Here is a 26,364-nt window from a genome sequence, read left to right on the forward strand (position 1 = left end):
GGAGATGTTGTTTTAGGGTGCTTTAGGGTGTTTTGGGGGTGGTTTAGGCTGTTTCGGGGGCGTTTGTTTTGGAGATGTTGTTTCAGGCTGCTTTAGAGTGTTTGTTTTACGGTGTTTTGGGGGTGTGTGTTTTGGAGGAGTTGTTTCAGGGTGCTTTAGGGTGTTTTGGGGGTGTTTTAGGCTGTTTCAGGGGTGTGTGTTTTGAAGTGTTTTAGAAGGGTTTGTTTTAGAGCCTTTTAGGGTGTTTGGGGCTGTTTTAGGGTGTTTTGGGTGTGTTTTAGACTTTTTAGGGTGTTTTGGGGTGTTTTGGGGTGTATTAAGGGTGTTTTAGGGTGTTTGCTTTAGGAGCACTGTGTTTTGGGGGTGTTTTAGGGCATTTTAGAGTGTTTGGGGGTGTTTTAGGGTGTTTGCTTTAACGTGTATTTGGGGTGTTTCTCAGGGTGTTTTAGGGTGTTTTGGGGCTGTTTTAGAGCGACATAGAGTGTTTTACAGCTATTTGTTTGAAGGTGTTTTACGGCTGTTTGTTTCAGAGCGTTTTACGGTGCTCAGCGGGGGTTGGTTTACAATGTTCTGTTATATCAGGCATTTTAGGGGTTTTAGAGTGTTTTAGGGTGTTTATTTTACCATGATTCAAAGTGTTTTAGGGATGTTTGTTTAAAGGTGTTTTAGGCTGTTTGGTGCTTTAGAGTGTTTGTTTCACGGTGTTTGGGTGGTGTGTTAGAGTACTTGGGTGGTGTTTTGAGGTGTTTTAGGGTGTTTCAGGGTGTTTGTGTGGTGCTCTAGGGTATTTGTGTGGTATTTTACGGTGTTTTAGGGTGTTTGGGTGGTGCTTTAGGGTATTTGTGTGGTGTTTTAGGGTGTTTGGGTAGTGCTCTAGAGTGTTTGCACAGAGTTTGGGGGTGTTTCCAGGTGTTTTGGTGGTGTTTTAGTGTATTTGTGTGGTGTTTGGGGGTGTTTTAGGCTCTTTTGGGGTGTTTGTGTGGTGCTTTGGGGTGTTTTAGGGCATTTTGGGGTGTTTTAGGGTATTTGGGTGTTTTATGGGGTGTTGTGTTCTGGGGTGTTTTTGGTGGTGTTGTAGCGTATTTGTGTGGCGTTTTGGGGTGTTTGTGTGGTGCTTTTGGGTGTTTTAGGGTGTTTTGGGGTGTTTTAGGGTATTTGGGTGGTCTATTGGGGAGTTCTGTTTTGGGGTGTTGGAGCGGCGCTTTGGGGTGTTTGTTTTAGAGTATTGGGGTGGTCTATTGGGGTGTTTGGGTGGTGTTTCCGGGTGTTTGTTTTAGAGTGTTTGGGTGGCCTATTGGGGTGTTTTAAGGTGTTTTGGGGTGTTTTGGTGGTGTTTTGGTGGTGTTTTGGGGTGTTTGGGTGGTGTTCTGGGGTGTTTGGGTGGTGTTTTGGGGTGTTTTGGTGGTGTTTTGGGGTGTTTGGGTGGTGTTTTAGGGTGTTCGGGTGGTGCTTTGGGGTGTTTTAGGGTGTTCTGGGGTGTTTGGGTGGTGTTTTGGGGTGTTTTAGGGTGGTGTTTTGGGTGTTTTAGGGTGTTTTGGTGGTGTTTTGGTGGTGTTTTGGGGTGCTTTGGGGTGTTTGGGTGGTGTTTTAGGGTGTTTGGGTGGTGTTTTGGGGTGTTTGGGTGGTGTTCTGGGGTGTTTGGGTGGTGTTTTGGGGTGTTTTGGTGGTGTTTTGGGGTGTTTTGGTGGTGTTTGGGTGGTGTTCTGGGGTGTTTGGGTGGTGTTTTGGGGTGTTTTGGTGGTGTTTGGTGGTGTTTGGGTGGTGTTCTGGGGTGTTTGGGTGGTGCTTTGGGGTGTTTTGGTGGTGTTTCGGGGTGTTTTGGTGGTGTTTGGGTGGTGTTTTAGGGTGTTTGGGTGGTGTTTTGGGGTGTTTTGGTGGTGTTTGGTGGTGTTTGGGTGGTGTTTTAGGGTGTTTGGGTGGTGTTTTGGGGTGTTTTGGTGGTGTTTTGGGGTGTTTTGGTGGTGTTTGGTGGTGTTCTGGGGTGTTTGGGTGGTGTTTTGGGGTGTTTTGGTAGTGTTTGGTGGTGTTTGGGTGGTGTTCTGGGGTGTTTGGGTGGTGTTTTGGGGTGTTTTGGTGGTGTTTTGGGGTGTTTTGGTGGTGTTTGGGTGGTGTTCTGGGGTGTTTGGGTGGTGTTTTGGGGTGTTTTGGTGGTGTTTGGTGGTGTTTGGGTGGTGTTCTGGGGTGTTTGGGTGGTGTTTTGGGGTGTTTTAGAGTGTTTTGGGGTGTTTGGGTGGTGTTTTAGGGTGTTTGGGTGGTGTTCTGGGGTGTTTTGAGGGTTTGGGGAGGGTTTGGGGTTGTTTCGGGGTAGTCGTAGGGGTTTTTTTTTTTCACGCCCGCCCCCCGCCGCCCCCCGCAGAGGAGGCCGGGGCGACCGCACGGGCCGCTACGGCGGGACCCCCGAGGCGGCACCGCCGGCGGGGGGGGGCGTCAGCGCGCCGGGCCGGGCCCAGCGCGACCACGACTACGGCGACATGGACTACCGGGCCTACGGGGGCGCCGGGCCCGAGGGGCCCCCCCAGGTGTGTGTGGGGGGGGAGGGTCCAGGGGGCACCCATGGGTGCTGGCGCTGTATCTGGGGGGGGTCGCGGGGGTCTCGATCCCACCCCAAGGGTCGCGGGGGGAGCTGTGGGTCCCAATGCCGCCCCCCGGGGGTGCCAACCCCATGTCAGGGGTCCCGGCGGGGGGCACCCATGGGTGTCCATCCCACCCCGGAGCACCCATGGGTGCCAATGCCATCCCAAGGGTCCTGGGGCACCCGTGGGTCCTGACCCCACCCCGGAGCACCCACGGGTGCCAATCCCACCCAAGGGCTCCTGAGGGTCCCAACCCTACCCCAGAGCACCCATGAGTGCCCATCCCACCCCACAGCACCCACAGGTGCCAATGCCATTCCAAGGGTCCTGGGGGCACCCGTGGGTCCCAACCCCATCCCAACGATCCCAGGGGGCCCCTGTGGGTCCCAACCCCACCCCAGAGCACCCGTGGGTCCCAACCCCATCCCAACGATCCCGGGGGGCCCCCATAGATCCTGACCCCACCCCAGAGCACCCACAGTGCCAACCCCACCCCAGAGCACCCACGGGTGCCAACCCCACCCCGGGGCTCCTGGGGATCCCAGTCCCACCCCTGGGGCCCGGGGCTCCCCCATGAGTCCTGAGCCCACCCTAGAGCACCCATGGGTCACAACCCCACCCGTGAGCACCCACGGGTGCCAACCCCACCCCAGAGCTCCTGAGGGTCCCAACCCCACCCCAGAGCCCCCATGGGTCCCAACCTCACTCCAGAGCACCCACGGGTGCCAACCCCACCCCAGGGCTCATGGGGGCCCCAGTCCCACCCCTGGGACCCGGGGGGGCTCCCACAGGTGCCAACCCCACCCCAGAGCACCCACGGGTGCCAATCCCACCCCAGAGCTCCTGGGGGTCCCAGTCCCACCCCTGGGGCCCGGGGGGCTCCCACAGGTCCCGATCCCACCCTAGAGCACCCATGGGTGCCAACCCCACCCCAGAGCACCCATGGGTGCCAATCCCACCCCAGAGCTCCTGGGGGTCCCAGTCCCACCCCTGGGGCCCGGGGGGCTCCCATGGGTCCCGACCCCACCCTAGAGCACCCATGGGTGCCAACCCCACCCCAGAGCTCCTGGGGGTCCCAGTCCCACCCCTGGGGCCCGGGGGGCTCCCACGGGTCCCGACCCCACCCTAGAGCACCCACGGGTGCCAACCCCACCCCCTCCCGGCAGGACGCCTACGAGGAGGCGGGGCCGGGCCGGGGCCGCCAGACCCCGCCCCCGCCGGCCCCGCCCCCTCCACCGCCGCCCCCCGGCGCCGCTGCCGCCGCCGCCCCCCCCGGCGCCGCTGCCCTTCGCCGCCGACGGCGACTACCGCGACCAGGACTACCGGGCCGAGGCGGGCGCCGAGGACGAGCCGCGCGCCAGCACCATCGTCATGCTGCGCATGCTGCCCCAGGCCGCCACCGAGAACGACGTGAGCCCCGCCCCCGCGCCGCCCGGCCACGCCCCCCCCCTCCGCCCGGCCACGCCCCCTTCCTCTTATCGCCCCCCACCCCCCACCCCCCACCCTTCTCCCCCTCCCGGTCTCGTCTGCTGCCCCTTTTCACCTGCTCGCGGGCCTTTTGGCGGCGGCAGGCCACGCCCCCTTTTCCCCACGCAGGCCACGCCCCCTGCTCTCGGCCACGCCCCCGCCTTGCCCGGCCACGCCCCCTTCCCCTTATTGGGGCCCCCCCCCTCCCCCTTCTTGTCTGCAGCCCCTTTTGGCCCGGTCGCGGGCCTTTTGGCGGCGGCAGGCCACGCCCCCTTTTCCCCACGCAGGCCACGCCCCCTGCTCTCGGCCACGCCCCCGCCTTGCCCGGCCACGCCCCCTTCCCCTTATTGGGCCCCCCCCCTCTCCCTTCTTGTCTGCAGCCCCTTTTGGCCCAGTCTTGGGCCGTTAGCGGCGGCAGGCCACGCCCCCTTTCCCCCACTAAGGCCACGCCCCCTTTCCCCCACGCAGGCCACGCCCCCCTGAATCGGCCACGCCCCTCCTGGCCACGCCTCCTCCCCCTGATTGGCCCTCCCCTTTTCTGTCCACGGCCCTTTTGGCCCGGTCGCGGGCCTGTAGCGGCAGCAGGCCACGCCCCCCTTTTCTCCCACGGAGGGCACGCCCCCTCCGCTCGGCCACGCCCCCCTGCGCCAGGCCACGCCCCTTCCACTCAGCCACGCCCCTTTTCTGTTATTTTTTTCTGCATTTTTCTGCCCACACTTTTTGCCTGCTCGCAGCCCCTTTGCAGCAGCAGGCCACGCCCCCTTTGCACTCAGGACACGCCCCCGGCCCCAGACTTGGCCACACCCCCTTCCGTGGCCACGCCCCCCCCCTCACTTGCCCCTGTTCTGCTTGGGGCGGGCGCTGCTCTGCCTTGGTTCCTGCCTCGGCTCCGCCCCACCCCAGCGTGGCCACGCCCCCTCAGTGCCTGGCCACGCCCCCTCCACCCTGGCCACGCCCCCTCTGGTTAAGCTCCTCCCACCCCGGGTTGACGTGCTGTGCTGGATCCATTCGTGTCTCTTTGGCCCCTCCCCTTGCCCCCCTGCCCCGCTCCCTTGCAGACTGAGCCCCGCCCCCTGGAGGTTAAGCCCCGCCCCATGGGGGTAAGCCCCGCCCCCCGAGGGCTAAGCCCCGCCCCCTCCCCGCAGATCCGGGCGCAGCTGCAGGCGCAGGGGGTGACGCCCCGCGAGGTCCGGCTCATGCGCAACAAGTCCTCAGGTGAGCACCCACGGCCCCCCCCCCCCAACCCCCCGGCCCCGCCCCCCCCGCCAGGGGCACCCACGGGTGCCGATCCCACCCGCCGGAGCACCCAGGGGTGCTGCAACACCTCCAGGGAGCACCCAGGGCTGCTGTCATCTACCCCGGGAGCACCCAGGGGTGCTGCAATGAGCCCAGGGAGCACCCAGGGGTGCTGTCATCTACCCCAGGAGCACCCAGGGGTGCTGCAACTAGTCCAGGGAGCACCCAGGGGTGCTGTCACGTTCCCCGGGAGTACCCAGGGGTGCTGCAATGAGTCCAGGGAGCACCCAGGGGTGCTGTCATCTACCCCAGGAGCACCCAGGGGTGCTGCAATGAGCCCAGGGAGCACCCAGGGGTGCTGTCACGTTCCCCGGGAGCACCCAGGGGTGCTGCAATGAGTCCCCGGGAGCACCCAGGGGTGCTGTCATCTACCCTGGGAGCACCCAGGGGTGCTGCAACTAGTCCAGGGAGCACCCAGGGGTGCTGTCATCTACCCCGGGAGCACCCAGGGGTGCTGCAACTAGTCCAGGGAGCACCCAGGGGTGCTGTCACGTTCCCCAGGAGCACCCAGGGGTGCTGCAATGAGTCCAGGGAGCACCCAGGGGTGCTGTCACGTTCCCTGGGAGCACCCAGGGGTGCTGCAAGGAGTCCAGGGAGCACCCAGGGGTGCTGTCACGTTCCCCAGGAGCACCCAGGGGTGCTGCAATGAGTCCAGGGAGCACCCAGGGGTGCTGTCACCTTCCCCAGGAGCACCCAGGGGTGCTACAACGCCTCCAGGGAGCACCCAGGGGTGCTGTCACTTTCTCAAGGAGCACCCAGGGGTGCTACTGCATGTCTAGGGAGCACCCAGGGGTGCTTATGCCTCACCCAGGAGCACCCAGGGGTGCTGTCGTATGCCCAGGAGCACCCAGGGGTGCTGTCGCCTTTTGAAAGAGCACCCAGGGGTGCTGCTACGTGTCTAGCGAGCACCCAGGGGTGCTCATGCCTCACCCAGGGGCACCCAGGGGTGCTGTCCTATGCCCAGGAGCACCCGGGGGTGCTGCTACATGTCTTGGGAGCACCCAGGGGTGCTGATCACGTCCGCAGGAGCACCCAGGGCTGCTGCAGCCCTCCCAAGGAGCACCCAGAGGTGCTACCACACGTCTATGGAGCACCCAGGGGTGCTTGATCCTCACCAAGGAGCACTCAGGGGTGCTGTCCTATGACCAGGAGCACCCAGGGGTGCTACCACATGTGTAGGGAGCACCCAGGGGTGCTCATTCCATGCCCAGGAGCACCCAGGGGTGCTGTCACCTTCTCAAAGAGCACCCAGGGGTGCTGTCCTATTCGCAGGAGCACCCAGGGGTGCTACCATAGGTACAGGAAGCACCCAGGGGTGCTAATTCCACGCCCAGGAGCACCCAGGGGTGCTAATTCCATGCCCAGGAGCAGCTAGAGGTACTCATCCCGTGCCCAGGAGCACCCAGGGGTGCTACCATGTGTCTAGGGAGCACCCAGGGGTGCTCATTCCACGCCCAGGAGCACCCAGGGGTGCTACTACACGTCCAGGGAGCACCCAGGGGTGCCGATCACGTCCCCAGGAGCACCCAGGGGTGCTACAATATGTCTAGGCAGCACCCAGGGGTGCTCATCCCTCACCCAGGAGCACCCAGGGGTGCTACCACGTGTCTAGGCAGCACCCCGGGGTGCTCATCCCTCACCCAGGAGCACCCAGGGGTGCTACAATATGTCTAGGCAGCACCCAGGGGTGCTCATCCCTCACCCAGGAGCACCCAGGGGTGCCGCCGTACGCCCGGGGAGCACCCAGAGGTGCCCTCACCTTCTCCAGAAGCTCCCGAGATCCTCCCACGCGTTCGGGCAGCACCCGAGACCGCCGGTCCCGCGCTCGGGGGCACCCCGGGGTGCTGCCGCGCGCTCCGGGAGCACCCGAGACGCCGTGACGCGTCTAGGGAGCACCCCGGGGTGCTCGTCCCCTTCCCGGGGAGCTCCAGCGGGTCTTGGGGGGCACCCATAGGTGCCCATCCCACCCCAGAGCACCTGTGGGTGCCAATCCCACCGCAGGGGTCCTGAGGGTCCCAGTCCTGCCCCTGGGGCTTGGGGGGCCCCCGTGGGTCCCAACGCCATCCTGAGGGTCCTGGGGGGCACCCACGGGTGCCAATCCCGCCCCAGAGCACCCAGGGGTCCCAACCCCAGCCCAGGGCTGCTGAGGGTCCCGGTCCCACCCCAGGACAACCATGGGTGCCAGTTCCACCCCAGGGGTTTCAGGAGCACCCACGGGTCCTAGTCCCACCCCAGAGCACCCATGGGTGTCAATATCAGCCTGGGGCCCCCACATGTCCCAACCCCACCCTGGGGCCCCCGTGGGTCCCAGTCCCACCCCAGGGCCCACAGGGGTCCCAGTCCTACCCCAGCGCCCCCACTGCTCCCAACCCCACCCCAGGGCCCCCACGTGTCCCAACCCCACCCCATAGCTCCCAAGGGTCCCAGTCCCACCCCAGGGCCCCCATGGGTCCCAGTCCCACCCCAGAGCACCCATGGGTGTCAATTTCAGCCTGGGGCCCCCATGTGTCCCAACCCCACCCCAGGGCCCCCACATGTCCCAGCCCCACCCCGGGACCCCCATGGGTCCCAGCTCCACCCCACAGCCCCCATGGGTCTCGGCCCCACCTCAGGGCCCCCACAGGTCCCAGTCCCACCCCAAGGCCCCCATGGCTCCCAACCCCACCCCAGGGCCCCCATGGGTCCCAGTCCCCATCCCAGGGCACCCATGGGTCCCAGTCCCACACAGGGGCCCCCATGGGTCCCAGTCCCACCCCACAGCTCCCACAGCTCCCAACCCCACTGGGGGCCCCCATGGGTCCCAGTCCCACCCCAGGGCCCCCATGGGTCCCAACCGCACCCCGGGGCCCCCGAGGGTCCCAGTCCCGCCCCAGGGCCCCCACGGCTCCCAACCCCACCCCAGGGTCCCCATGGGTCCCAGTCCCACCCCGGGGCCCCCACGGCTCCCAACCCCACCCCACGGCCCCCATGGGTCCCAACCGCACCCCGGGGTCCCCGAGGGTCCCAGTCCCGCCCCAGGGCCCCCACGGCTCCCAACCCCACTGGGGGCCCCCATGGGTCCCAGGGCCCCCACGACTGCCAACCCCACCCCATAGCTCCCAAGGGTCCCAGTCCCACCCCAGGGCCCCCATGGGTCCCAGTCCCACCCCAGGGCCCCCACGGCTCCCAACCCCACTGGGGGCCCCCATGGGTCCCAGGGCCCCCACGACTGCCAACCCCACCCCATAGCTCCCAAGGGTCCCAGTCCCACCCCAGGGCCCCCATGGGTCCCAGTCCCACCCCGGGGCCCCCACGGCTCCCAACCCCACCCCACGGCCCCCATGGGTCCCAACCGCACCCCGGGGCCCCCGAGGGTCCCAGTCCCGCCCCAGGGCCCCCACGGCTCCCAACCCCACCCCAGGGCCCCCATGGGTCCCAGTCCCACCCAGGGGCCCCCACGGCTCCCAACCCCACCCCACGGCCCCCATGGGTCCCAACCACACCCCGGGGTCCCCGAGGGTCCCAGTCCCGCCCCAGGGCCCCCACGGCTCCCAACCCCACTGGGGGCCCCCATGGGTCCCAGGGCCCCCACGATTGCCAACCCCACCCCATAGCTCCCAAGGGTCCCAGTCCCACCCCAGGGCCCCCATGGGTCCCAGTCCCACCCCGGGGCCCCCACATGTCCCAGTCCCACCCAGGGGCCCCCACGGCTCCCAACCCCACCCCACGGCCCCCATGGGTCCCAACCCCCCCCCCCCGTCGAGCTCCTGGGGGCACCCGATGCTCGGCGGGGGAAGGGGGCGGGGGGGGCACCCGCGGGTGCTGGCGGTGACGGCGGGGGGCGGGGGGCCGCGCTGCTCCCGCAGGTCAGAGCCGGGGCTTCGCCTTCGTGGAGTTCCACCAGGTGCAGGAGGCGGCGCGCTGGATGGACGCCAACCAGGTGGTGCTGGCTGCCGCCCGGACGCCGGGGCCCCCGCCGCGGGGGGAGGGGGGGCGGGGCCGGGGGGGCGCGGGCGAGGGGCGCGGGGGGGGGTGTCCTCGGGCGAAGGGGCGGGCGAGGGGCTCGGGCGAGGGGCGCGGGCGCGTGTCCTCGTGCAAGGGGCTTGTGAGTGTCCTCGTGCGAGGGGCTTGTGAGTGTCCTCGTGCGAGGGGCTCGGTTGTGTGTCCTCGTGCAAGGGGCTTGTGAGTGTCCTCGTGCGAGGGGCTTGTGAGTGCCCTCGTGCGAGGGGCTCGGTTGTGTGTCCTCGTGCAAGGGGCTTGTGAGTGTCCTCGTGCGAGGGGCTTGTGAGTGCCCTCGTGCAAGGGGCTCGGGTGCGTGTCCTCGTGTGAGGGGTGCGGGCGAGGGGCTCGGGCACGTGTCCTCGTGCAAGGGGCTTGTGGGTGCCCTCGTGCGAGGGGCTCGGGCCGTGTCCTCGGGCGAGGGGCTTGTGAGTGTCCTTGTGCGAGGGGCTCGGGCGCATGTCCTCGTGCAAGGGGCTTGTGAGTGTCCTCGTACGAGGGGCTTGTGAGTGCCGTCGTGCGAGGGGCTCGGGTGCGTGTCCTCGTGCAAGGGGCTTGTGAGTGTCCTCGTGCGAGGGGCTTGTGAGTGCCCTCGTGTGAGGGGCTCGGGTGTGTGTCCTCGTGCGAGGGGCGCAGGCGAGGGGCTCGGGCCGTATCCTCGTGCGAGGGGCTTGTGAGTGCCCTCGTGCAAGGGGCTCGGGTGCGTGTCCTCGTGCGAGGGGTGCGGGCGAGGGGCTCGGGCGCGTGTCCTCGGGCGAGCGGCTTGTGAGTGCCCTCGTGCAAGGGGCTCGGGTGTGTGTCCTCGTGCGAGGGGCTTGTGTGAATGCCCTCGGGCGAGGGGCTCGGGTGCGTGTCCTCGTGCGAGGGGCGCAGGCGAGGGGCTCGGGCGCATGTCCTCGTGTGAGGGGCTTGTGAGTGCCCTTGTGCGAGGGGCTCGGGCGTGTGTCCTCATGCGAGGGGCTTGTGAGTGCCCTCGTGCAAGGGGCTCGGGCGTGTGTCCTCGTGCAAGGGGCGCGGGTGAGGGGCTCGGGCGCATGTCCTCGTGTGAGGGGCTTGTGAGTGCCCTCGTGCGAGGGGCTCAGGCGTGTGTCCTCGTGCAAGGGGCTTGTGAGTGCCCTCGTGCAAGGGGCTCGGGCGTGTGTCCTCGTGCAAGGGGCGCGGGTGAGGGGCTCGGGCGCATGTCCTCGTGCAAGGGGCTTGTGAGTGCCCTCGTGCGAGGGGCTCAGGCGCATGTCCTCGTGTGAGGGGCTTGTGAGTGTCCTCGTGCGAGGGGCTCGGGCGCGTGTCCTCGTGCAAGGGGCTTGTGAGTGCCCTCGTGCAAGGGGCTCGGGTGCGTGTCCTCGTGCAAGGGGCGTGGGCGAGGGGCTCAGGCACGTGTCCTCGTGCAAGGGGCTTGTGGGTGCCCTCGTGCGAGGGGCTCGGGTGCGTGTCCTCGTGCGAGGGGCTTGTGAGTGCCCTCGTGCGAGGGGCTCGGGTGCGTGTCCTCGTGCGAGGGGCTTGTGTGAATGTCCTCGTGCGAGGGGCTCTGGTAAGGGGGCGGTCGAGGGGCTCGGGCGCGCGTCCTCCTGCAAGGGACTCGTGACTGTCCTTGTGCAAGGGGCTCGTGTGAGGGGGCGGGTGAGCGGCTCGTGCAAGGGGCTCGTGAATGTCCTCGTGCGAGAGGCTCGGGTGAGGGGCTCAGGCGTGTGTCCTCGTGCGAGGGGCTCGTGTGAATGTCCTGGTGTGAGGGGCGCAGGCGAGGGGCTCAGGCATGTGTCCTTGTGCAACGGGCTCGTGCAAGGGGGCGGGTGATGGGCTTGGGCAAGGGGCTCGGGCATGTGTCCTCGTGCGAGGGACTTGTGAATGTCCTCGTGTGAGGGGCTCGAGCGAGGGCCTCGTGCGTGTGTCCTCGTGCGAGGGGCTTACGTGAATGTGCTGGTGCAAGGGGCTCGGGTGAGGGATTGTGAATGCTCTCGTGCAAGGGGCTCGTGTGGATGTCCTGGTGCAACATTCTCGTGCGAGGGACTCGTGTGAATGTCGTTGTGCGAGGGCCTCGTGCGAGGGGTCGGGAATGTGTCCTCGTGCAAGGGACTTGTGTGAGTGCTCTCGTGCAAGGGGCTCGTGTAAATGCCCTCGGGTGACAGGCCCCGTCAAGGGGCTCGTGCGAATGTTCTCGTGCAAGGGTTCGGGCTCGGGCCTCGGGCGTGTGTCCTCGTGCAAGGGCTCGGGCGAGGGGTTTGTGCGAATGCTCTCGTGCGACGGGCTTGGGTGAGGGGCTCAGGTGTGTGTCCTCGTGCAAGGGGCTCATGTGAATGCTCTCGTGCAAGGGGCTCGTGCGAGGGGCTCGTGGGAATGTACTCGGGCGTGTGTCCTCGTGCGAGGGGCTCGTGCAAGGGGTCAGGCGAAGGGCTCATGTGAATGTCCTCGTGCAAGGGGCTCGGGTGCGTGTCCTCGTGTGAGCAGCCAGTGCGAGGGGGCTCTGGTAAAGGGCTCGTGCAAAGGTGCTCGTGCGAGGGGCTCATGTGAATGCGCTCGAGCGAGGGGCTTGGGTAAGAGGCTCACGTGAACGGTCTCGTGCGAGGCGTTCGTGCGAGTGCCCTCGTGCAAGGGATCAGGCAGGGGGCTCGTGCAAGGGCTCGTGGAAATGCCTTCGTGTGAGGGGCTCGTGCGAGGGACTCGTGCAAATGTCCTCGTGCGAGGCTTTGAGTGAATGCGCTCATGCGAGGCCTCGTGCGAGCGCCCTTGTGCAAGGGGCTCGTGCAAATGCCCTTGTGCGAGTTGCTTGGGTAAGGAGCTGGTGCGAGGGACTTAGGCGTGTGCCCCCGTGCGAGGGGGTTGTGTAGACACCCTTGTGCAAGGGGCTTGGGCGAGGGGCTTGTGCGCGCGCCCTCGTGCGAGGGACTCGTGCGAGGTGCTTGTGCGAATGCTCTTGTGCGAGGGGGTCGTGTAAACGCTCTCGTGCCGGGAGGTCGGGCGAGGGGCTCGTGGGCGGCGCTCGTGCAAATCCGCTCACGTGAGGCGCTCGTGCGAGCGGCTCGTGCGAATGCTCTCGTGTGAGGGGCTTGGCCAAAGGGCTCGAGTACGTGTCCTTGTGCAAGGCCCTCGTGCGAGGGGCTCGTGTGAGTGCCCTTCACGGAAAGCGCTCGTGCGAGGGGCTTGTGGGAGGTGCGTGTGCAAATCCACTCACGTGAGGCGCTCGTGCGCTCGTGCGAGGCGCTTGTGCAAACACGCTCATGGGAGGGGCGCGTGTGAATGTCCTCGTGCAAGGGGCTCTTGTGAATGCTCTTGTGCGAGGGGCTCGAGCGTCTGCCCTTGTGCAAGGCGCTCGTGCAAGGCCCTCGTGCGAGCGTCCTCGTGCGAGGGGCTCGTGTAAACGTCCTTGTGTGAATGCTCTCGTGCAAGGGGCTTGGGTGTGGGGCTCGAGCGTGTGCCCTTGTGCAAGGCGCTCATGCAAGGCCCTCGTGCGAGCGTCCTCGTGCAAGTGTCCTCGTGTAAATGCCCTCGTGCGAGTGCCCTTCGTGCAAGGGGCTCACGAGAGGGGCTCTTGGGCGGTGCTTGTGCAAATCTGCTCACGTGAGGCGCGCGTGCGAGGCGCTCGTGCAAACGTCCTCGTGCAAGGGGCTCGGGCGTGGGGCTTGAGCGTGTGCCCTTGTGCAAGGTGCTCGTGCAAGGCCCTCGTGCGAGCGTCCTCGTGCGAGCGTCCTCGTGCGAGCGCCCTCGTGCAAATGCCCTCGTGCAAGTGCCCTCATGCGAGTGCCCTTCGCGCAGGGGGCTCGTGCGAGGGGCTTGTGGGCGGCGCGTGTGCGAGGCCCTCGTGCAAGTGTCCTCGTGCGATCGCCCTCGTGCAAGTGACCTTCGCACAAGGGGCTCGTGCGAGGGGCTCGTGGGCGGCGCGCGTGCGAGGCCCTCGTGCGAGCGCCCTCGTGCGAGCGCCCTCGTGCGAGCGCCCTCGTGCAAGCCCCGCCCCCTCGTTTCCCAGCATTCCCTGTGCATCCTGGGCCAGAAGGTCTCCATGCACTACAGCGACCCCAAGCCCAAGATCAACGAGGATTGGCTCTGCAGCAAGGTGCCGTTTCGGGGCGTTTTGGGGCGTTTTGGGGCATTTTGAGGGGTTTGGGGGCGTTTTGAGGCGTTCAGGGGCGTTTTCGGGGTGCCCGGGGATTATTTTGGGGGGAGTTTGGGGTGTTTTGGGCACGCAAAAGGGAATACCGTAGTTTTGGCGGGGTTGGGGGCATTCGGGGCGTTTTGGGGGATTTGGGGTGTTTTGAGGGGTTTGGGGGCATTTTGAGGGGTTCAGGGGCATTTTGGGGGTTTCGGGGGGTGTTTTGGGGGGTCCCTGGGGATTATTTTGGGGGGAATTAGGGGCATTTTGGCACACAAAGGAATATTGTAGTTTTAGGAAGACTGGGAGCGTTGTGGGTGGTTTGGGGGTGTTTGGGGCGTTTTGAGGGGTTTTGGGGCATTTTGAGGCATCAAGGGCCTTTTTGGGGGTCCCCAGGGATTATTTTGGGGGGGAATTTGGGGCATTTTGGGCACGCAAAAGGGAATATCATAGTTTGGTGGGGTTGGGGGCGTTTGCGGCGTTTTGGGGGGATTTGGGCGTTTTGAGGGGTTTGGGGGTATTTTGAGGCGTTCGGGGCATTTTGGGGGGTCCCTGGGGATTATTTTGGGGGAATTTGGGGTGTTTTGGGCGTGCAAAAAGGAATATCGTAGTTTTAGGGGGATTGGGAGTGTTGTGGGTGGTTTGGGGCCGTTTGGGGCATTTTAGGGGGATTTGGGGCATTTTGAGGGGTTTTGGGGTGTTTTGAGGGATTTTGGGGCGTTTTCGGGGTCCCCGGGGATAATTTTCGGGGGAATTTGGGGACTTTGGGGGGCATTTTGCGGGTGCAAGCGGGGAAACTGCAGCTTTGGAGGCTTCCGGGCATTTCGGCTGCAGTTTTGGGGCAAATTCATGTGATTTTAGAACTGTCGTTTAGGCAATTTGGGGGTTGATTTTGGGGGGCATCCAGGAGGTTTTGGGGGTCTTCGGCCTCATTTTTGGGGTTGTTTGGGGCAGCTTGGGGGTGTTTTGGGGCTGCCACGGCCCATTTCGGGGTGCCCCAGCCTTCATTTTGGTGTGAATTTTGGCGTTTTTGGGTCAGTGCGGGGTGCAGAATTTCAAGCGCCGGGAGAAGTGCTTCAAGTGCGGCGTCCCCAAGGCTGGTGAGCGAAATCGGGGCGGTTTCACCCCAAATCTGAGGGGTGCCCGAAATCTAGGGGGGTCTCCGAAACCCCAGGGGGGTCCCCAAAATCTTGCGTTTTTCCCCCAAAATCCTGGGGGTCCCGGAAGCCCTGGGGGGGCCCCAAAACCCAGGGAGAGAGGTGGAAACTGGAGGGTTTTGCCCAAATCTGGGGGGTTTCACCCCAAATCTGAGGGGCTGCCCCAAAATCTAAGGAGGGTCCCCGAAACGCCGGGGGGTCCCCAAAATCTTGCATTTTCCCCCCAAAATCCTGGGGTCCCGGAAGCCCTGGGGGGGCCCCAAAACCCAGGGAGAGAGGTGGAAACTGGAGGGTTTTGCCCAAATCTGGGGGGTTTCACCCAAATCTGAGGGGTGCCCCGAAATCTAGGGTGGTCTCTGAAACCCCAGGGGGTCCCCAAAATCCTGCGTTTCTCCCCCAAAACCTGGGGGTCCTGGAAGCCCTGGGGAGGTCCCCAAAACCTAAGGGAGGGGGGTGAAAAAGTGGGGGGCAGCCAAATTTGGAGGATTTCACCCCAAATCTGAGGGCTCCCCCTAAAGCCAAGGGCTCCCCCAAAACACCCCAAATTTTGAGGCAACCCCCAAAACCGCCTGTTTTTCCTTCAAAACCTCGCCGGGCTCCCCCCAAAGCCCTGGGCAGCCCCTCCCCCGCCCCCAAAAAACCTTGCAGAGTGACCCAAAATCGGGGGGTTTTCCCCCAAAATTTGGGGGTTCCCAAACGGTCAGGGGTGGCCCAAAATCGGGGCGTTTGCCTGAAAAAATAAAGGGGGTTTAAAGCCCGGAGCTGCCCCTAAATTGAGGGGTTTTGCCCCAAAACGTGGGCGGTTCCTTGGCTGCAGCAGGCTCCAAAATGGAGGTTAACGGGCGTCGCCCCAAACTGGGTCCCCCGGTGGATTATGGGTCCGACCCCTATTGGGGTCCCCCCGTGCAACAGTGACCCCCAATTTTGGGTTCCCCCCGCCCCGATTTGGGGTCTTTCCCCCCCGGGTGCTCATGGGCGTCGCCCCAAATGGGGTCCCCCAGTGAATTATGGGTCCGGCCCCTATCGGGGTCCCTCCGTGCAACGGTGATCCCCGCTTTTGGGTTCCCCCGCCCCAATTTTGGGTTCCCCTGCCCCAATTTGGGGTCCTCCCCACCCCGTGCTCATGGGTGTTGCCCCAAACTGGGTCCCCCAGTGTATTATGGGTCCGACCCCTATCGGGGTCCCCCCGTGCAACGGTGATCCCTGCTTTTGGGTTCCCCCCGGCCCCGATTTGGGGTCTTTCCCCCCCGGGTGCTCGTGGGCGTCGCCCCAAATGGGGTCCCCCAGTGGATTATGGGTCCGACCCCTATCGGGGTCCCCCGTACAACGGTGATCCCCGCTTTTGGGTTCCCCCGCCCCAATTTTGGGTTCCCCCTGCCCCAATTTGGGGTCCTCCCCACCCCGTGCTCATGGGTGTTGCCCCAAACTGGGTCCCCCAGTGTATTATGGGTCCGACCCCTATCGGGGTCCCCCCGTGCAACGGTGATCCCTGCTTTTGGGTTCCCCCCGGCCCCGATTTGGGGTCTTTCCCCCCCGGGTGCTCGTGGGCGTCGCCCCAAATGGGGTCCCCCAGTGGATTATGGGTCCGACCCCTATCGGGGTCCCCCCGTACAACGGTGATCCCTGCTTTTGGGTTCCCCCGCCCCAATTTTGGGTTCCCCCCGGCCCAATTTGGGGTCCTTCCCCCTCTGGGTGCTCATGGGTGTTGCCCCAAACTGGGTCCCCCGGTGGATTATGGGTCCGACCCCTATCGGGGTCCCCCGTACAACGGTGACCCCCAATTTTGGGTTCCCCCATGCCAATTTTGGGTTCCCCCGCCCCAATTTGGGGTCCTCCCCCCCCCCCGGGTGCTCATGGGGGTCGCCCCAAATGGGGCCCCCCTGGGTGCAATGGGTCCGTCGCCTATCGGGGACCCCCCGTGCAACGGTGACCCCCAGCTTTTGGGTTCCTCCCTGCTCTAAGGTTCCTCCCGCTCCAGGGTCCCCCCCACTATAGGATTCCCCCCACTATAGAGTCCCCCCGCTCTAGTGTCCCCCCCACTCTAGTGTCGCCCGCACTATAGTGTCCCCCCCGCTCTAGGGTCCCCCCCACTATAGGGTCCCCGCCCCGCTTTAGGGTTCCCCCCGCTATAGGGTCCCCCCCACTATAGGGTCCCCCCCCCCGCTTTAGGGTTCCCCCCGCTATAGGGTCCCCCCCACTATAGGGTCCCCCCCCCCCCGCTTTAGGGTTCCCCCCGCTATAGGGTCCCTCCCACTATAGGGTTCCCTGCACTCTAGGGTTCCCCCAGCTCTAGAGTTCCCCCCGCTATAAGGTTCCCCCACTATAGGGTTCCCCCCGCTATAGGGTTCCCCCCAGCAGGTGCTGTCATTAGAGGAGGTCTAACGAGCGCGGGGGGCACCTAACGAGGCTGGGGGCCCGCGGGGGGGGGGGGGGGGACGGAGGGCATCCGCTAACGAGGGGCGTCTGGGGCAGAGGCGGAGCAGAAGGGCCCCGGCGCGCCCCGCCTGGAGCTGGTGCTGGGGGGCCGCGAGCTGAGCGGGGGGCTGCTGCCCCTGCCCCAGCCCTACGGGCCCGGGCTGGGGGGGACCCCGACGGCCGCCCCGGGGGGCCCCAGCCCCGAACCCTGCGCCGACAACGCCAACGACAGTGAGATATTTTTTTGGGGGGGGGGGTGGAGAGGGTTGTGGGGGGCCCTTGGGGGGATTATGGGGGGGATATGGGGTTTTTTTTGGGGGGGGGAATAGGGGCTGGGGGGGTAATTGGGGTCCTGGGGGGGGGAAATGGGGTTCAGAGGGGGTAACTGGCGTCCTGGGGGGAGAGATTATGGGGGTCCTGGGGGGGGTGAGGAGGATGTGGGGGTCTGGGGGGGCTTATGGGAGTCCTGGGTGGGAATAGGGGGGATGTGGGGGGTCCTGGGGGGGATTATGGGGGTCTGGGGGGAAATGGGGGGATGTGGGGGTCCTGAGGGGGGGTGATGGGGGTCCTGGGGGGGGAAATGGGAGGCCTGGGGGTAATTAGGGTCGGGGGGGTGATGGGGGTCCTGGGGGGGGAATGGAGGGATGTGAGGGTCCTGGGGGGGTTACGGGGGTGCCAGGGGGGTAATTGGGGTTCTGAGGAGGTAATTGGGTCTTGGGGGAGGGTTATGGGGGTCCTGGGGAGGATATGGGGGTCTTGGGGGGGGGAATGGGGAGATGTGGGGGGCATGGAGGGGGTTATGGGGGTCCTGGGGGGTAATTGGGGTCCTGGGGGGGGGTAATTGGGGTTCTGAAGAGCTAATTGGGGTCTTGGGGGGGGGTTATGGGGGTCCTGGGGGGGGATGGGGGGGATGGGGGGGTCCTGGAGGGGTTGGGGGGGTCCTGGGGGGGGGATGGGGGGGATGGGGGGGGTCCTGGAGGGGTTGGGGGGGTCCTGGGGGGGTTATGGGGGTCCTGGGGGGTAATTGGGGTCCTGGGGGGGGTAATTGGGGTTCTGAAGAGCTAATTGGGTCTGGGGGGGGTTATGGGGGTCCTGGGGGGGATGGGGGGGATGGGGGGGGTCCTGGAGGGGTTGGGGGGTCCTGGGGGGGGATGGGGGGGATGGGGGGGGTCCTGGAGGGGTTGTGGGGGTCCTGGGGGGGTTATGGGGGTCCTGGGGGGTAATTGGGGTCCTGGGGGGGGTAATTGGGGTTCTGAAGAGCTAATTGGGGTCTGGGGGGGTTATGGGGGTCCTGGGGGGGGATGGGGGGGATGGGGGGGGTCCTGGAGGGGTTGGGGGGTCCTGGGGGGTTATGGGGGTCCTGGGGGTAATTGGGGTCCTGGGGGGGGTAATTGGGGTTCTGAAGAGCTAATTGGGGTCTTGGGGGGGTTATGGGGGTCCTGGGGGGGGATGGGGGGGATGGGGGGGGTCCTGGAGGGGTTGGGGGGGTCCTGGGGGGGGATGGGGGGGATGGGGGGGGTCCTGGAGGGGTTGTGGGGGTCCTGGGGGGGTTATGGGGGTCCTGGGGGGTAATTGGGGTCCTGGGGGGGGTAATTGGGGTTCTGAAGAGCTAATTGGGGTCTGGGGGGGTTATGGGGGTCCTGGGGGGGGATGGGGGGGATGGGGGGGGTCCTGGAGGGGTTGGGGGGTCCTGGGGGGGTTATGGGGGTCCTGGGGGGTAATTGGGGTCCTGGGGGGGGGTAATTGGGGTTCTGAAGAGCTAATTGGGGTCTTGGGGGGGGTTATGGGGGTCCTGGGGGGGGATGGGGGGCCTGGGGGGGTCCTGAGGGGTTGGGGGGGTCCTGGGGGGGGGATGGGGGGGATGGGGGGGGTCCTGGAGGGGTTGGGGGGGTCCTGGGGGGGATGGGGGGATGGGGGGTGGGGGTCCTGGAGGGGTTGGGGGGGTCCTGGGGGGGTTATGGGGGTCCTGGGGGGTAATTGGGGTCCTGGGGGGGGTAATTGGGGTTCTGAAGAGCTAATTGGGGTCTGGGGGGGGTTATGGGATCCTGGGCGGGGGTGGGGGGATGGGGGGGGTCCTGGAGGGGTTGGGGGGGTCCTGGGGGGGTTATGGGGTCCTCGGGGGTAATTGGGGTCCTGGGGGGGGTAATTGGGGTTCTGAGAGCTAATTGGGGTCTGGGGGGGGTTATGGGGGTCCTGGGGGGGGATGGGGGGCCTGGGGGGGTCCTGGAGGGGTTGGGGGGGTCCTGGGGGGGTTATGGGGGTCCTGGGGGGGATGGGGGGGATGGGGGGGGTCCTGGAGGGGTTGGGGGGGTCCTGGGGGGGTTATGGGGGTCCTGGGGGGTAATTGGGGTCCTGGGGGGGGGGTAATTGGGGTTCTGAAGAGCTAATTGGGGTCTGGGGGGGTTATGGGGGTCCTGGGGGGGGTGGGGGGGATGGGGGGGGTCCTGGAGGGGTTGGGGGGGTCCTGGGGGGTTATGGGGGTCCTGGGGGGGGCTGGGGGGGTCCTTGGGGGGGTTATGGGCGTCCTGGGGGATTGTGGGGGTCGTGGGGGGGCTGGGGGGCTGGGGGGTCCTGGCGGGTCCTGGGGGGGTTATGGGGGTCCGGGGGGGTCCTGGGGGGGGATGTGGGGGTCCGGGGGGGATTATGGGGTCCGGGGGGGATGGGAGGGATGGGGGGTCCTGGGGGGATTATGGGGGTCCGGGGGGTCCTGGGGGGGATGTGGGGGTCCGGGGGGGATTATGGGGGTCCGGGGGGGGATGGGAGGGATGGGGGGGTCCTGGGGGGATTATGGGGGTCAGGGGGGGGCTGGGGGGCTGGGGGGTCCTGGCGGGTCCTGGGGGGATTATGGGGGTCCGGGGGGTCCTGGGGGGGATGTGGGGGTCCGGGGGGATTATGGGGGTCCGGGGGGGGATGGAGGGATGGGGGGGTCCTGGGGGGATTATGGGGGTCCGGGGGGGATGGGAGGGATGGGGGGTCCTGGGGGGATTATGGGGGTCCGGGGGGGATGGGAGGGATGGGGGTCCTGGGGGATTATGGGGGTCCGGGGGGGATGGGAGGGATGGGGGGTCCTGGGGGGATTATGGGGGTCCGGGGGGGATGGGAGGGATGGGGGGTCTGGGGGATTATGGGGGTCCGGGGGGGTCCTGGGGGGGGATGTGGGGGTCCTGGGGGGATTATGGGGGTCAGGGGGGGGGATGGGAGGGATGGGGGGGTCCTGGGGGGATTATGGGGGTCCGGGGGGGGATGGGAGGGATGGGGGGGTCCTGGGGGGATTATGGGGGTCCGGGGGGGGATGGGAGGGATGGGGGGTCCTGGGGGGATTATGGGGGTCCGGGGGGGGATGGGAGGGATGGGGGGTCCTGGGGGGATTATGGGGGTCAGGGGGGGGGATGGGAGGATGGGGGGGTCCTGGGGGATTATGGGGGTCCGGGGGGGGATGGGAGGGATGGGGGGTCCTGGGGGGATTATGGGGGTCCGGGGGGGGGGATGGGAGGGATGGGGGGGTCCTGGGGGGATTATGGGGGTCCGGGGGGGCATGGGAGGGATGGGGGGGTCCTGGGGGGATTATGGGGGTCAGGGGGGGGGATGGGAGGGATGGGGGGTCCTGGGGGGATTATGGGGGTCCGGGGGGGGATGGGAGGGATGGGGGGGGTCCTGGGGGGATTATGGGGGTCCGGGGGGGCATGGGAGGGATGGGGGGTCCTGGCGGGGGCCCTGGCTGGTCCTGGGGGGGGATTTGGGGGTCCCGGGAGGCGCCGCGTTGACGCTGCTTTTGTTTCTCTCCCCGTCCGCCTCCTTCCCGTGTCCTTGGCGTGTCGTTGCCGTGTCCTTGGCGTGTCGTTGCCGTGTCCTTCCCGTGTCCTCGCCGCGTCGTCGCCGCGTCGCCACGGTCTTGGTGTGTCGTTGCCGTGTCACCGTGTCCTCACCATGGCCTCGCCCCGTTGGCGTGTCGCTGCCGTGCCCCCTCCGTGCCCCCTCCGTGTCCTCACCGTGTACCTCGCTGTGTCCTTGTCGTGTCCTTGTCGTGTCATTGCCGCGTCCTCTCCGTGTCTTCTCCGTGCCCTCGCCGTGTCCTCTCCATGTCGCTGCCGTGTCCTTGGCGTGCCGTTGCCGTGCCGCCGTGCCCTCTGCGTGTCCTTGGTGTGCACTTGCCGTGTTGCCGTGTCCTCGCCGTGCCTTTGCCATGCCCTTGCCGTGTGCTCGCCGTGTCTCCTTGTCTCTCCTCTTCGCCGTGTGCTCGCCGTGTCGCTGCCGTGTCCTCGCCATGCCCTCGCCATGCCCTCACCGTGTCCTCGCCGTGTCCTCGCCGTGTCCTCGCCGTGTCCTTGGCGTGTCCTTGCTGTGTTGCTGCTGTGTCGCCGTGCCCTCGCCGTGCCCTCACCGCGTTGCCGTGTCCTTGGCGTGCCCTTGGCGTGTCGCCGTGCCCTCTGTGTGTCCTCGGCTTGTTGCTGCCGTGTCCTTGGCGTGCCCTTGGCGTGTCGCCGTGTCGCTGCCGCGTCCTCGGCATGCCCTTGGCGTGTCGCTGTGTCCTTGGCGTGTCGTTGCCGTGTCGCTGCCGTGTCCTTGGCGTGTCCTCGGCGTGTCGCCGTGTCACTGCCGTGTCCTTGGCGTGCCCTCGGTGTGTCGCCGTGCCCCCGGCGTGTCGTCGCCGTGTCGCTGTGTCCTCGCCGTGTCCTTGCCGTGTCGCTGCCGTGTCCTCGCCGTGCCCTCGGCGTGTCGTCGTGTCCTTGCCATGTCCTCGCCGTGCCCTTGGCGTGTCGCCGCTGTGTCGCCGTGTCCTCGCCGTGTCCTTGCCGTGTCGCTGCCGTGCCCTCGGCGTGTCGCCGTGCCCTCTGCGTGTCCTCGCCGTGCCCTTGGCGTGTCGCTGTGTCCTTGCCGGTCCTTGCCGTGTCCTCGGCGTGTCGCCGTGTCCTTGCCGTGTCCTTGCCGTGTCCTTGCCGTGTCCTCGGCGTGTCGCCGTGTCCTCGCCGTGTCCTCGCCGTGTCCTCGCCGTGTCCTTGCCGTGTCCTCGGTGTGCCCTTGGCGTGTCGCCGTGTCCTCGCCGTGTCCTCGCCGTGTCCTCGCCGTGTCCTTGCCGTGCCCCTGGCATGTCCCCGGCGTGTCGCCGTGCCCCTGGCGTGTCCTCGCCGTGCCCCCGGCGTGTCGCCGTGCCCCTGGCGTGTCCTTGCCGTGCCCCCGGCGTGTCGCCGTGCCCCCGGCGCGCCCGCGCTGGCGGCGGCAGCCATCATCCTGCGCAACCTGCACCCGCACAGCACGCTGGAGTCGATCCTGGCGGCGCTGGCGCCTTTCGCCGCCCTCTCGGCCGCCAACGTCCGCGTCATCAAGGACAAACAGACGCAGCTCAACCGCGGCTTCGCCTTCGTGCAGCTCGCCACCATCGTGGTGCGGCCCCGCCCCCCCCCCCCCGGCCCCGCCCACCTCCGGCCCCCCGGCCCCCCCAGCCCCCCGCCCCGCCGGCCACCCTGCCCGCACGCCTGGGCCCCTGCCCCAGATGCCTGGGCCCCTCTCCAGGACGCCTGGGCCCCTCTCCCAGGACGCCTGGGCCCCTCTCCCAGGACACCTGGGCCCCTTCCCTGTATTCCTAGACCCTGCCCGGACGCCTGGGCCCCCTCCCCGGACACCTGGGCCCCTCCCCGGACGCCTGGGCCCCTTCCCCAGACACCTGCGCCCCTTCCCTGTATTCCTAGACCTGCCCCGGACGCCTGGGCCCCCTCCCCGGACGCCTGGGCCCCTCCCTGGACACCTGGGCCCCTTCCCCGGACACCTGGGCCCCTTCCCTGTATTCCTAGACCCTGCCCCGGACGCCTGGGCCTCTTCCCCGGACGCCTGGGCCCCCTCCCCGGACGCCTGGGCCCCCTTCCTGCACTCCTAGACCCTGCCCCGGACGCCTGGGCCTCTTCCCTGGATGCCTGGGCCCTTCCCGGACACCTGGGCCCCTTCCCGGACGCCTGGGCCCCTGCCCCGGACACCTGGGCCCCTGCCCCGGACGCCTGGGCCCCTCCCTGGACACCTGGGCCCCTTCCCCGGACACCTGGGCCCCCTTCCCTGCACTCCTAGACCCTTCCCCGGACGCCTGGGCCCCCTCCCCGGACGCCTGGGCCCCTCCCTGGACACCTGGGCCCCTTCCCCGGACACCTGGGCCCCTTCCCTGCACTCCTAGACCTTCCCCGGACGCCTGGGCCCCCTCCCCGGACGCCTGCGCCCCCTTCCTGCACTCCTAGACCCTTCCCGGACGCCTGGGCCCCCTCCCCGGACGCCTGCGCCCCCTTCCTGCACTCCTAGACCCTTCCCGGACGCCTGGGCCCCTCTCCCAGGACGCCTGGGCCCCTTCCCCGGACCCCTGGCCCCTCCCCGGACCCCTGGGCCCCTTCCCCGGACGCCTGGGCCTCTTCCCCGGACGCCTGGGCCCTCTTCCTGCACTCCTAGACCCTTCCCCAGACGCCTGGGCCCCTTCCCCGGACACCTGGGCCCCTTCCTGTACTCCTAGACCCTGCCCCGGACGCCTGGGCCCCCTCCCCGGACGCCTGGGCCCCCTGCCCCAGACGCCTGGGCCCCTGCCCCGGACGCCTGGGCCCCTCCCCGATCACCTGGGCCCCTTCCCCGGACACCTGGGCCCCCTTCCCCGGACACCTGGGCCCCCTGCCCCGGGACGCCTGGGCCCTCCCCGGACACCTGGGCCCCCCTTCCCCGGACACCTGGGCCCCCTGCCCCGGACGCCTGGGCCCCCTCGCCCGGACCCCTTGGCCCCCTTCCCCGGACGCCTGGGCCCTCCCGGACGCCTGGGCCCCGCAGGAGGCGGCGCAGCTGCTCCAGATGCTCCAGGCCCTGCACCCGCCGCTCCACATCGACGGCAAGAGCATCAACGCCGAGTTCGCCAAGGGCTCCAAGCGGTGGGCCACGCCCCCTGCCCCCCCGGGCCACGCCCCCCGCCCCGGGGCCACGCCCCCTTCCCCAAGCCACGCCCCCCCGCCCGCTGGCCACGCCCCCTGCCCTTCCCGCCTCACCACGATGAGCCCCCCTGCTGCTGGTCAGGCTTCTGCTCCAGCTCAGGCCACGCCCCCCTGCCCCCCCGGGCCACGCCCCCTTCCCCGGGGCCACGCCCCCTTCCCCAAGCCACGCCCCCCCGCCCGCTGGCCACGCCCCCTGCCCTTCCCCCCCCACCCACCATGAGCCCCAGCCCCTGCTGCTGGCCAGGCTCCCCTGCCCAGCAGGCCACGCCCCCTTCCCAGGCCACGCCCCTGCCGCACTGGCCACGCCCCCCTGTCCCCTCCCACCGCCACCTGCCAACCGGGCTGTGCCCAGCTGCTGCCACCAGTCCTTGACCACGCCCCCCCCGCCCGATGGCCACGCCCCCATTGTCCATGGCCACGCCCTCTCGCGCGGGCCCCGCCCCCCTCCGCAGCCGAGCCCCGCCCCCCACGGCTGAGCCCCGCCCTCCCGCATGGCCTCGCCGCCCCCCCTGCGGCCTCGCCCCGCCCTCGCGGCCTCGCCCGCCCCCCATTGCCTCGCCCCGCCCCCCCCGCGGCCTAGCCCCGCCCCTGGCTAAGCCCCGCCCCCCCGCGGCCTCACCCCGCGGCCTCACCCCGCCCCCCCCGCGGCCTCGCCCCGCCCCCCGGCTAAGCCCCGCCCCCCCCGCCGGCCTCGCCCCGCCCCCCGGCTAAGCCCCGCCCCCCGGCGCAGGGAGCTGGCGGCCGCGGGCGGGGGGGGCGGGGCCGAGGGGCCCCGGGCCAGCGCCGCCTCCGTGCCTCCACCGCCATCGCCGCCGCCCAGTGGGCCCTGTCCCAGGTGGGGCGGGGCCTGCGCGCGGGGGGGGGGCGGGGCCTGCGTGCAGGGGGCGGGGCTGTGGTGGAGCGGGTGGGGCCGGGGTGGGAGGGGGCGGGGCCTGAGAGGGGCTTGGGGGAGGGATGGGTACGGGGAGGGGGGCGGGGCCTGTGGAAGGGAGTGGGCGGGGTCTGCGGGAGGGGGGCGGGGCCTGGGGTAGACCTTGGGGGGGGAGATGGGATATGCGGAGGGGGCGGGGCCCTGTGGTGGAGGAGGCGGGGCTTGGGGTGGGGAGGGGCTTGTGGGAGGGATAGCGGGTGGGGAGGGGGTGGAGCTTGTGGAGGGGGCGGGGCCTGTGGGAAGGGGCGGGGCCTGCAGAGGGAAGGGTGGGGCTTGGTCTCAAAGAAGGGGCGGAGCTTGGGAAAGGAGATGGAGTTTGGGGGAAGGGGCGGGGCCTGAGGGGCTTGGGGAAGGGGCGGGGTTTAGGAAGGGGCGGGGCTTGGGGGCGGGGTTTGGAGAGGCTCGGAGGGAGGGGCTGGGAGAAGGGGGTGGGGCTTGGGGTAGGGGCGGGGCTTGGGGTGTGGCCCTTGGGGGGTCAGGGAAAGGAGGCGGGGCTTGGGGAAGGGGGCGGGGCTTCACCAGTGCTATGAGGGGGCGGGGCTCGGAGGGTGAGGGGGCGTGGCCTGACCTGGCCCCGCCCCCTCCCCCTGCAGGCGGCCCAAGGGGGCGAGGCCTCGTGGGCCGGGGGGGAGGAGCCTCCCGGCGACTACGGCGGCTTCTACCAATCGGAGGAGGCCTACGGCGGCCCCGACCCCGCCCTCTACGGCCACGCCTACCTGAAGGGGGCCGCGGCCCCCGCCCCCCGGCCCCGCCCTCGCCGGCCCCGCCCCCGCCAAGGCCGAGCCCCCCCGCTCCCGGTGAGTCATGGGAAGGGGCCCAGGCGTCCGGGGAGCTCCCCCCACGAGGGGCCCAGGCGTCCGGGTGCTCCCCAAAAAGAGGCCCAGGCGTCCGGGAACATCCCCAAAAAGGACCCAGGCGTCCGGGTGCTCCCCAAACGGGCCCAGGCGTCCGGGAACCATCCCCGAAAAGGGCCCAGGCGTCCGGGTGCTCCCCAAAAGGGCCCAGGCGTCCGAGAACCATCCCCGAAAAGGGCTCAGGCGTCCGGGTGCTCCCAGAAGGGGCCCCAGGCGTCGAGAACCATCCCCGAAAAGGGCCCCAGGCGTCCAGGTGCTCCCCAGAAGGGGCCCAGGCGTCCCGAGAACCATCCCCAAAAAGGACCCAGGCGTCCAGGAACCATCCCCAAAAGGGCCCAGGCGTCCGGGAACCATCCCCAAAAGGGCCCAGGCGTCCGGGTGCTCCCCAGAAGGGGCCCAGGCGTCCTGGGAACCATCCCCAAAAAGGGCCCAGGCGTCCGGGGAGCTCCCCCCATGAGGGGCCCAGGCATCCGGGTGCTCCCCAAAAGGGCCCAGGCGTCCGGGAACCATCCCCGAAAAGGGCCCAGGCGTCCGGGTGCTCCCCAGAAAGGGCCCAGGCGTCCGGGAACCATCCCCGAAAAGGGCCCAGGCGTCCGGGGTGCTCCCCAGAAAGGGCCCAGGCGTCCGGGAACCATCCCCGAAAAGGGCCCAGGCGTCGGGTG

At 68.0% G+C, this 26,364-nt stretch overlaps 1 protein-coding gene across 1 annotated transcript in view; it reads left to right on the forward strand.

Moving 5' to 3' along the window:
• Positions 1–25,645, forward strand: part of LOC134154186 (RNA-binding protein 10-like) — a gene marked incomplete at its 3' end in the record, with an annotated part of 28,343 nt that extends 2,698 nt beyond the window's left edge. Inside the window, 13 exon segments of the mRNA XM_062600901.1 lie at positions 2,357–2,519; positions 3,740–3,889; positions 3,891–3,983; positions 5,186–5,255; positions 9,182–9,255; positions 13,273–13,359; positions 14,435–14,495; positions 17,025–17,198; positions 22,189–22,349; positions 23,760–23,857; positions 24,648–24,706; positions 24,709–24,752; positions 25,442–25,645. Coding sequence (XP_062456885.1) covers positions 2,357–2,519; positions 3,740–3,889; positions 3,891–3,983; positions 5,186–5,255; positions 9,182–9,255; positions 13,273–13,359; positions 14,435–14,495; positions 17,025–17,198; positions 22,189–22,349; positions 23,760–23,857; positions 24,648–24,706; positions 24,709–24,752; positions 25,442–25,645 — 1,438 coding nt within the window.
• Positions 25,646–26,364: the final 719 nt, after the last annotated feature.

Source organism: Rhea pennata, unplaced genomic scaffold, assembly GCF_028389875.1.
Source record: "Rhea pennata isolate bPtePen1 unplaced genomic scaffold, bPtePen1.pri scaffold_150, whole genome shotgun sequence".
In the NCBI taxonomy this organism is placed as follows: domain Eukaryota; kingdom Metazoa; phylum Chordata; class Aves; order Rheiformes; family Rheidae; genus Rhea; species Rhea pennata.